The 10,321-nt window shown below is 43.8% G+C and overlaps 1 protein-coding gene across 9 annotated transcripts in view; it reads right to left on the bottom strand.

The window, feature by feature from the left end:
• The window catches only part of LOC144512787 (diacylglycerol kinase zeta-like), a 126,108-nt gene that overhangs the window by 25,114 nt on the left and 90,673 nt on the right, over positions 1–10,321 (bottom strand). For all 9 annotated transcript variants that reach the window (XM_078243718.1, XM_078243720.1, XM_078243715.1 and 6 more), the window contains 2 exons: positions 3,098–3,187; positions 1,790–1,846 (listed from right to left, as the gene is read on the bottom strand). In XM_078243718.1, the coding sequence (XP_078099844.1) occupies positions 1,790–1,846; positions 3,098–3,187 (147 nt within the window). The remainder of the gene's footprint in view (positions 1–1,789; positions 1,847–3,097; positions 3,188–10,321) is intronic.

The following is a 10,321-nucleotide window of genomic DNA, read 5'->3' as shown; positions in this document are numbered from 1 at the left end:
AGAGCTGTTCAACCACTTACTGTTTCTGTTCACTCTACATTTACAATGTTAAAACATCTATAATTCGCAACCACAAACACAAACACACGTGGCTGTCTTTTGTTTAATTATATTTAGATGTATTGGCATTTATTATTATTATCCATTTTTATTTTCTCTTACTATTTTTTTTTTATTGTTGTGCACCAACACACCAAGGTCAATTCCTTGTATGTGAAAACATACTTTGCAATAAACCTGTGTCTTTAATCTTTCTGATTAATCTTCTACGCTGTATGTATTGTAGATGTTTAAGAGCAGACCAAAACATACACTGTGGATATGTGACAGTGCATGCCTACATCAGCAGTGGATGTAAAAGTTAAAGGTTAAGGTAGGTAATAGTCCAAGGTTTCATATAATAAAAGAATCCACTGTGCACTGTGCAGAGCCAAACAACATGAGTGTATCCTCCCCAAAAAGTATGAGGTGCGTATTAAAGCCTGATACATGTTATTCCTCTGTGCCATAGAGCTCCGATGTCCAGTGCAGAAACAACATATTTAAAATATATCATGGGGCCATACTGTTGCACTGGATAGGGAAGTCAGAAAGTATTGAGAGACAGACTAACACATTGGTAGTTTAAGTTCTTTCCATGAGATTTGTCTATTACGATTTGTCTAGTCGTACCAATATATAATAATAACAATTGTAAAAATACAATGGATGAAGTGACCGATGTGACAGAGAATGAGTTGTCAATAAAATAATTCTACAATAAAAACCTACAATTTGGCAAGTGTGTAAATGATCATCTGTGTTGTAGTTTGAATACGCAGAAACGTACAAATGGCATGTTAGGACCCAGATTGTAAGGTTTTGTCAGTAGTCCTGAAGTAACAATGTTTCATTGTTGGATTATTTTTTTAAAAAGAATACTGTTAAAACATTTTACTGTGCAGATAACCTGGTGGAAATACATACAGAAAAAAACATTATATTTTTTAAATAAACATGGGATGTGACCCACACAGAAAAGTAGACCGGCAAGTTTAGGGTACAGAAAAAAACTGCATGTACTCCTTTTGTCAGTGCAATAGTGGTTTTAATGAGCAGAGTACCGTTTTGCTTAAATGAGTCCCATGTGTTTTAATGAGCAGAGGAATGTGACATCAAGACTCAAACTGACAATATCACGAGAACTATGCATAGGAGTTGTTAATGAATGGAAACTCTAAGTAGAACATATGACAAAGAGACTCCTCAAACCGCCAACAACAGACCACGCTAAATCACATCATAGTTCTTGTGGCCTTTTCACACCTTGGCCTGTAACGTCGCCCGTTTGCATGTTTTAGCTTAATCAGTGCTACAAGTTAGTGATAAGAGGACAAAAGCCATCAGTGACGAAGCTGCCAAGGGTATTGATCCATACCAAGAAAGCTGCTTTTTGTATCTTTTAATTCACTTTTTAGAAGAACCTAAAGTAGAAACTGTATGCGATTAAATATACGAGTGAAGTACAACCTCAAACACTGAGTTCACAGTCAGTTGGATATATTTGTGCAATCTAATGCAATCCAAAACAATAGCCCAGCAATAAATCATATCTATGTCTAAGTTTATCATACGGCCATATGTTTTGCTTTGAAATGTATTGTATTGACAGCTGGTGGTACCCTATTCATATAAAAGAGATACTTTATATATAATTATAATTGTTTAAATATAATTTAATTTCTATAGTTTTGTTGATGATTTGTTGATTGAAATAACAGTACAAATATGTTTTTGTAAATATACTGACCTCAGTCTTGGTTTAAAATCAGCAGCAGTGGTGTTGGAACGATGGATGCAACCTGCCCTGCAAAATACAAAAGAGTAACAGCATAATGACAAACAAGAAGCACAGGAGAATGTGTGACATATTATATTTGACATAAAGGGCTCACTGTTATTTTTAGTTCACTTGATAATGACATCTGGTATTGAGCCTGTATTTGAGCTGGTCTTTGCAATGTGTCAATTCTCTATGTAAGAGGTTTAAACATAGAGCTAAACATTGGTGTTGTGTTGGCCTGAGTAGATACTTGCATCTGTACCAGTGTCCAGAGGCCCATGCCTGTTTTTCTTTTTTTTCCCCCACAAAGAATATAAAGAGCAAAAATATTTAAGGCAGTAGTTTAATAGTGGCCTGTTTTTGAGATTTTAAAGATTCTGGTCTTGGATTATCCGTAACAAGTACTTGTTTGACAGGAATCCCTGGCTCACCCTTAGTATTTAGCAGACTAATAAAGTAATTACATGTATTACATGCAACCATCAAACACACAAACTTATAACCACACATAATAGATTGCCCTCTTCCTCAGACCCCATCTCAATACAAGAACTAAAGTCCTGTTACATCAGTTTCAACCTATACATAAAGGAATAGTTCAGATTTTTTGAAGTGCTACTTATATGTGGCTAAAATATGTTTTGCTGCTGCCCCCATCCACAGTAGTGTATTGCCCAGCTTCCGTGCTCCTCCTTCCTGCTTCTCCAAACTGGGGCCATGCCGACCGCCATCTACTGTAGGTACACTGTGCATAAACACCTCATACAACCCCACTTCAAAAAAATTCAAACTATCCCTTTAAGTCTCTGTTTGCTGGCCATTGTATGTGAATAATGCATGTTTTGTTCTGTCATGTCTACTTGTCAAATCACCCATTGTGTAAGTGTTATTGTACTTATGTAGTGTCTTTCGCTAGGGAGGTCATGTTTTTACGGCTTGCTTAGTCTGTTTGTTGGTTTGTCTGTCAGCAGAATTACAAAAAACAACTACTGGCCAGATTATAATGAAACTTGGTAGAAGAATGTAGCATGGGCCAAGAGCAGCATTTGCAGTATGTGGTGTCATAATAATTGGAAAAATGAAATCCCGACTAGGAAAATTCACACTGCATTAACATTGTGAGATAGGGCATGTCTCGGCGGAGGTCTGTGCTTTCCGAGTGCCCTTCTAGTTTGCTAACAAAAACAATAAGATACAACCAACAGCTTGAACACATTAAAGTAGCACATTAAGACACAATAGACAGTGCATGCGTGCGTGCGTGAGTACACTAACCTGCTGAGTTTGCTTGCCACAGGTGTGGCGTTGTGTGTTAAAGCTTCAGTGGCAGAGCTGTCACTGTTCACTCGCTGCCTTTGGGAAGAACTACAGCCAAACACAGGAAACAAAGTCACTGAACAAACTCCATCTCAGCAAGAGAGCTTACAACCGAGACTGAATGTTTCCTGCAGTGGGTTCAGATATATTCATGGAGATCTTCAGCTTCCAGACAGCCCCAGGAATGTATAGATGGGTGATGTTCTGTAGATGATGTGAACAATGTGGTCTGTTAATTCTTCTGAAACTTCTAATTCTGTGGGAAACACCACACACGTTTCGTTTATTGGCTAAATCTGTTACGGCGTTTACACGCAGGGTTTTTTATGCGCGAATTGAAAATGTGCATTAAAAACAGGTGGATAGAAATGCACCTACAGACTGGCATCTCCCAGAATTAGTCAAATCAATAAGTTTTCTTCCTGAAATATACAGTACCTCACTAATATTTCAGAAATTCCCTGACCTGAGAGCCTGATTGTGTCCGTTTTAACAGATTTTCACCTGATGCTGAAGTGTAAACTGACGGTATGTGAAGCTATCAGCTCCAAAATCATTATAAAAAAACAAAATGTTTGGTGTGTAGGTGTCGTTCAGTGTGTTTGTCAGAGAGACAGAGGGAAAGAGAGCAGAAAAGAGAGAGGTAATTATAGTGGGAGGAATAACGTTCACCTCTGGCCCTGCGTGGGTAAAATGCTACACTGTTTGTGTGAGAGTGTGCGTGTGTCTAAGTACAGTAGATTAGTGTGACTCTCAAGTGCTCTGACATGCATTTCTCTCTCCATCCACTGTTTTTCTGACTCTATCTTTCTCCTAAACCCATCCCTCCCTCACTCTGCCCCTGCCTCTCGGCCCATCTCTCCTCCTCATCCTCCCACGCAGTGCACTCGGCATTGCAAATCAGCCCGCCAACACACATGCACTCATAAACACACACATGCGTGCACACTCACACATAGCCAAAGGGAAGTGATGTTAGGATCAGCAGGTTGTGTTGCTCTGCCTATACGCACATTGTACCTGTTACTTTATTTATTCCCTCTTTTCTATTATGTATGCTAATCCTTATATGTTCACATTTGGCATTTTATATCCACAGAGCAGCTCAAATGCCAGGGGCAATATTATGATCCTGTAAGGGTTTATTTTACCACATGGTCATACTGTTTGCATTTGTGTTTCAATAGCTGATAATTAAAGTGTTCATGGCTACGGTACATCAGAGAACTATACTCAGATGACACGAAAAGTAAATACAGTTCCAGGCTTTAAACCAGCCTCTTACACTCATAGCTGTTAGCAAGGGTCAATTAGCTTTAGTGACACTGTCAGTGCAGTGTGCCCACTTGTGTTTATACTAATGACTACCACTCATTACTAAAATGGTACAAAAGAGCACTGATGCTAATGAGTAAACACATTACATGATGTAATTAGGAAAAGAGATACAGTCAGATTAGCAGGTACTTAATGCAACAACATGACATCGTTTTTTTGTTGTTTATGTTTTTGTTAACTTAAGTACTGACATTTGTCATATGTATGCTTACATGCATACAATAATACATGAATTGAAAATGAAATGAACTAAAAGTCCCCTGAAATAAATATATGTGGACTTACAAAATAAAATTCTGCTGAAAGGAATAAAAGTAAAACTATGTAAAACATTGAACTATATTGACTCATTTATATTATATGTACATTTATTTATGTATTTATTGCATCATTTACTTATTTCAGGATGTTTTTCGTGAGCATGTTTATTTATTTATGTATTTTTTTATTTAATATTGAATAATACAAACATTTCACCCTTTGCGGGTGCTTTGGGAATAACATGGTTTATTTTTGTTTTATTTGTGCAGGTTTTAACGGCCGCACAAGCTGCACAATCCTTTTCTGAATTCCCTCCTTGGTATCTTCAGTTCATACAATGACTACAGTCATACATTACAAAGGACCACGAGATGCTATTTGCTTGTTGTAGTTGCTAAGTTGTTTAAAGGGCAAGACTGACTATTCTATATTTTTCTGATCATCAAATCCCAAGTGCAGAGCAAAACCAACAAAGAATGTGTTGCGTGTGTATCGAAACCTGATTCTTTCTCTGTGCAATAGAGCTCCATTGTTGTCCAAAACTATTAAAAACACATGAATGAGCCACACTGTTGTATTGGGTGTTCCTCCAGTACCACGAACACACAACTGTAACAGTGTTAAAGGAGAATTCCGGTCAATTTCAACATGTACGGTGCTGCCTACACAGAGTTATCCCCCTGCTAGCGTTAGCACCCAACAGGCTTAAACAGAGCAAGTTTTAAACGTGTTTTAAGCCTCTAAACATGCTCGAAATGTCATTACAAGTGCCTACCCATGTGCAGTGATTCCTTCCGAGGGAACACAGCGAATCTGACTGCAGTAGATGTGACAGAACGGCATAAAAGTTGAGTTAATCCAGCCAGTGCACATACCTCTATTTATTTCCTGTTTTCCGGTCAAGTCCACACTAGTCGATTGTGGAACTCATACAATCCAATATTCCAGTCAAATTTGCTGTGTTCCCTCGGAAGGCATCACTGCACATGGGTAGACACTTGTAATGACATTTCGAGCATGTTTAGAGGCTAAAAACACATTTAAAACTTGCCCTGTTTAAGCCTGTTGGGTGCTAACGCTAGCAGGGGGATAACACGGCGTAGTCAGCACCGATTGTTATCGTTTTTCTCGCTACTGACAGCACTCCAAATTTACAAACAACAGAGCTACGTGTTGAAATCGACCGGAATTCTCCTTTAATAACATTTGCTAAAACCTACAGTGCCCGGCTGTTTTATGAAAGTACAGAGTACTTTTTTTTTTAATGAAACAATATATTTGTGAACAGTCTTTAAACATGAAGTGTTTGCAGAGGGAGTCAATGTGCTTAAGAGATGCAAACACATTGCTGGTTTGGGGGATTTCATGGGATTCTTTGACACGTCAGAGCTATCCTAAAAATCATTGAACAGAGAAAAATGAGAAGCTCTTCACCGTCTGCTCTCTCACTGAATCTGTTTTCTCTCTGTACGATCTTGTCATTCTGACTGGAGAGAGAGAGCATCAGCAGACAGCTGCTCTAACAGGTTCCTGTAGGTGTTAAATTAATTTATGTGAGTGTGTGTGTGTGCAAATATGGTTAAAAGGATTTCATATGGAGGCAGGGCAAGCAGAAAAAGGTGTTGTCCGCAGACACACACACACACACACACACACACACACACACACGGAAATGAACACACACACACACAACCATAGCAAATACAAAAAAAACACTTGGCTGTTTCGCTAAGGAAATGAAACTGTGGAAAAATGCATTTAAAAAAATATTATTCATGTATATATATATATACACACATGAATAATATTTTTGAAATGCATTTTTCCACAGTTTCATTTCACATGAAAAATATTATTCATGTATATATATATATATATATATATATATATATATATATACACACATGAATAATATTTTTATTTTATTTTATATACACCCCCCACCACACACACACACACACACACACACACACACACACACTTTTGCAGTTCTACTTTATGCAGGCTTTGCCCTCTAACAGGCTCTAAAGGCTTGACAATTCAAACTGTGAAGCAGCGCAGTGAAATTTGCATGTACTTGCTCAACCAATCAGAGTGAGCCGAGCCCTTCCCACAGTGCCAGCCATATATGGATGCCATAATGCAAGCTGCCATCCACTTTCTTGACTGAAACACAATATTGTTTTCTGAATGTTATGCTTCTGCAAATCTGTTTTATGTATTGTGTAAAGGTAACCGTAACGGTATTTGAAGTTACGAATGTAATCACGGTTCTTTGAATTCCGAATGACTGCCAGAGGCGGTGCTTTAAGCACTGAATATTCCCTTTGTGCATGTGCAGTTCGAGAAGGGGGATCTGTTCGCGGGATTATGAGGATTCCGAGTGACAGAGCACTCTGGCGGTCAATTGGGATTCATAGAACTGTACTTACATTCATAACTTAGCTAGTGGCAGGTGCTTAAAGCACTAAATGACTTATACCAGCAGAGTCACAAGGAATCCTGAACACCCACCTCAATGAGGATAATCAGGGGACCCTGAATGGAGGACCACCGGCGACATTTATGGTCTTTGGTGTTTTTTGCCCCCAACGTCTCCTCCCAGGCAGCGGCAATGGTTATGTTTAGGGTTAAGGTTAGGGTTAGCTGCCTGGAAGGCGCCGTTGGAGGCAAAAAACACCATTGAGTGACATTTACCCTGTAAAACCTGGATAATGTGCCCGGCGATGCCCACGATGCAGTGGCACATATGTCCTCCAGGGGTACACTTCTCAGGGCAACCCACGAAGTGGAAACACTCCTTGTAGAATGGCACCTCACACCAGATGGCAGGGGCCGGTTACTCAGCCCATACGCATAGCTAATAACATCCACAATCCAGTGGGAGAAGCGCTGTTTGGAGACAGAGCAACCTTTATTCGGGCCACCATAGCAGAGGAACAGCTGTCTGACCACCGAATGCCCATGGTAGCAGCAACATAGACTCTCAGGGCCCAGACTGGGCACAACAGTTCCAGTTCGACCCCTCCATCGCCAGGCGGGGGGCTGAACCGGGCGAGCCTTAGAAGTTGGTTGAGGTGTGAATGGGACAGCACTTTTAGCAGGAATGCAGTGTTCGGCCACAACGTGACCCCCGAGCCATCTGGGTTCCACGTCAGACATGAGGCGCTCACAGACAGAGCGTGTAGCTCACTGAGACGTCTTGCTGAGGTAATGGCCAGCAGGAATGCAGTCTTAACCAACACCCATTTCAGCCCCGCCTGTGCCAAGGGCTCAAAGGGAGGCTGGCACAGAGCTCCAAGCACCAGGGGCAGGTCCCATGTTGGGGATCTTGGGGCTCTAGGGGGATGCAACCTCCAAGCCCCCCTCAGGAAGAGGAACACCAGAGTGTGACTCCCCACAGTGCCACCAGCAACCCTAGTATGTCGACAATATATAGCCGCCACATACACTTTCAGGGTAGAGGGAGACCTGCCTTCATCCAAAAGGGATTGGAACTCCAGAATGGTAGGCACGGGGCAATGTACCGGATCCACACTTCAGCCTGTACACCAATTACAGAACAGCTTCCATCTGTTGTCGTGCTGCAGGCGGGTGGACGGCGCTCTGGCATTCAGAATTCAGGGGTCTATGCAGCTGCTCAGCAGTTGTTTGGGCCCTCCAGTGGCCAAACCGAGGATTGAGGTGCCAGATCTGACCTCCCAGCTGAGACAGTAGGTCTCTTCTGTCCGGGAGGCCACCAGCACCACCCTGTTACCCTCCTGAAGAACTCTCTGTAGTGTCAGCCAAGTCAGAGGAAGCGGTGGAAAGGCATACAGCAGACCCACGGGCCAGGGATGAGCCAGTGCATCCTGACCAGAGGACTGGACATCTCCGTCAGGGAGAACCAAAGGGGCCAGTTAGGATCTCCTGGTCCAGCGCGTGGGCTTTTGCCAGGTCGCTGATGATTGTGGCCTGGCCAGAGGCTGGGGGGCGGCGTCAGAACTGGAGCCTGTACCCGTGGGTTAAGGTGGCAACCACCCAGGGGTCCAGAGCATGAGCAGCCCAACAACAAAGCTGCTGATGGGAAAAGTAACCGACAGGTGGCCCAGAGGCCTCAGTCGCTGGCCCAGGGTCCCCTAGGCGCCCTGGGGGGACGGCGGACAGGATCCTGGGCTCGAGTTTGGGTGAAGGGAAAGCGTGTAGTGTCATGAAAGTCCCTGGCCGGCTGCTGGCCAGAATGTCGAGGACCACGATAGCCAGCGGAGCGAGCCATTGGTGGCAGATGGGCCCAAGGGGCAGTCGGGGAGCCCCTAGGTCTGCTGGGGGCAGAGATGCTTCAGCTGAGACTGGAAAACTGCTGCCTGGTCTCTCGAACGGTATGCTCCAGCACAGCCGCCGAACAGCTCCCCCAGTACAACCTGGACGTCACGGAGGGTCCTCCTACAAGCCTCCGTCAGAGGTAACTGCGCAAGCCATACCTGGCGCCAAGTCTGCACCAGGATGGACATCATCCGCCCGAGTTCCCTGGACAAGAGGGCTAAAGCCTGCAATGGTTAATTAAGGCTGATTGTGGAAGTCTCAACATTGCTTTCCTGCAGGGAAGCAGAGAGGGCGAACATTAGGTGAGCCAGGGAATTGCCAATAGAGCACGAGCTCCCACACTGTAAACCCTTATGAGAAGGTCATCCATGACCCGACATTGGGGTCGAGGGCACCTGACAGCCTGCCGCAGCACCTCATCAGGAGACACAATAAGGGATGCAATAGTAGGCTCAACCGCAGGCATATGATCCAGCCCAATTCTTGCCGCATCATGCATGGCTGCCAAGGCTTGGCCATCTACCGAGAGCCGAGATTGAGACCCAGTATCTCTCCAACATGCATACAACTCCCTCAAATATTCCTCCGAGGGGGGCACAGCAAAGGTGGTGGGAGCCCGCCTGCGCCTGAAGAAGGCACACTCAGGGGCGGAGTCGTCTAGCTGTAGGCGATTCAGGGCCATGCGCATGATGGCCTGCATTGAGGTGACCCCCGCCTCACTCATTGAGCTCTGAGCCGAGGAATGGGAGCCTGCTGAGGCTTGAGAGGCTCAATCCCCATTATCATCATTATAGAAGAGAGAGGCTGAAGTGGCCAGAGAGAGAACATTGTCCTCTGGGACCGGCATGGTTGGAGCAGGCACCTCTTCCACTTCTGAAGGAGCATCAGAGCGGCGAACTTGGAGAAGTGACCTCATTTCGGCCAGCTCCGCAGATAATCGGCCCACTTCTGAAGAGAGTTTATTACCAGACTTCACCTTTTTCCTGGACAGGAGAGCCACAGCAGAAGCCACAGTCCAACATTTCAAACACCTATGTTGGGCTGGCGGCAACAGGTCTAACGAAGCGTCACCCACTGGGGACCCAACCTGCGCCAGTCTAGCAGCCTTCAATGCCCGCGGTATGTAGCTGCAGTTCATACACGGGCTGTCAGAAAGCCCCTCCCCCAGATGATCGGGCACATTGGGCAGAGGTCATGGCCATCGTCTGCCTGAAGAGGAACCCCACAGCCCGCACAGAAGTGTGGCTCGTCCATCATGACACAGTATGACCTTAAGCTGAA

The sequence above is a fragment of the Sander vitreus genome, chromosome 24 (assembly GCF_031162955.1).
Source record: "Sander vitreus isolate 19-12246 chromosome 24, sanVit1, whole genome shotgun sequence".
NCBI classification, from domain to species: Eukaryota; Metazoa; Chordata; class Actinopteri; order Perciformes; family Percidae; genus Sander; species Sander vitreus.
The sequence above is the reverse complement of the archived record's forward strand: the minus strand, read 5'-3'. Positions and strand labels throughout refer to the sequence as shown.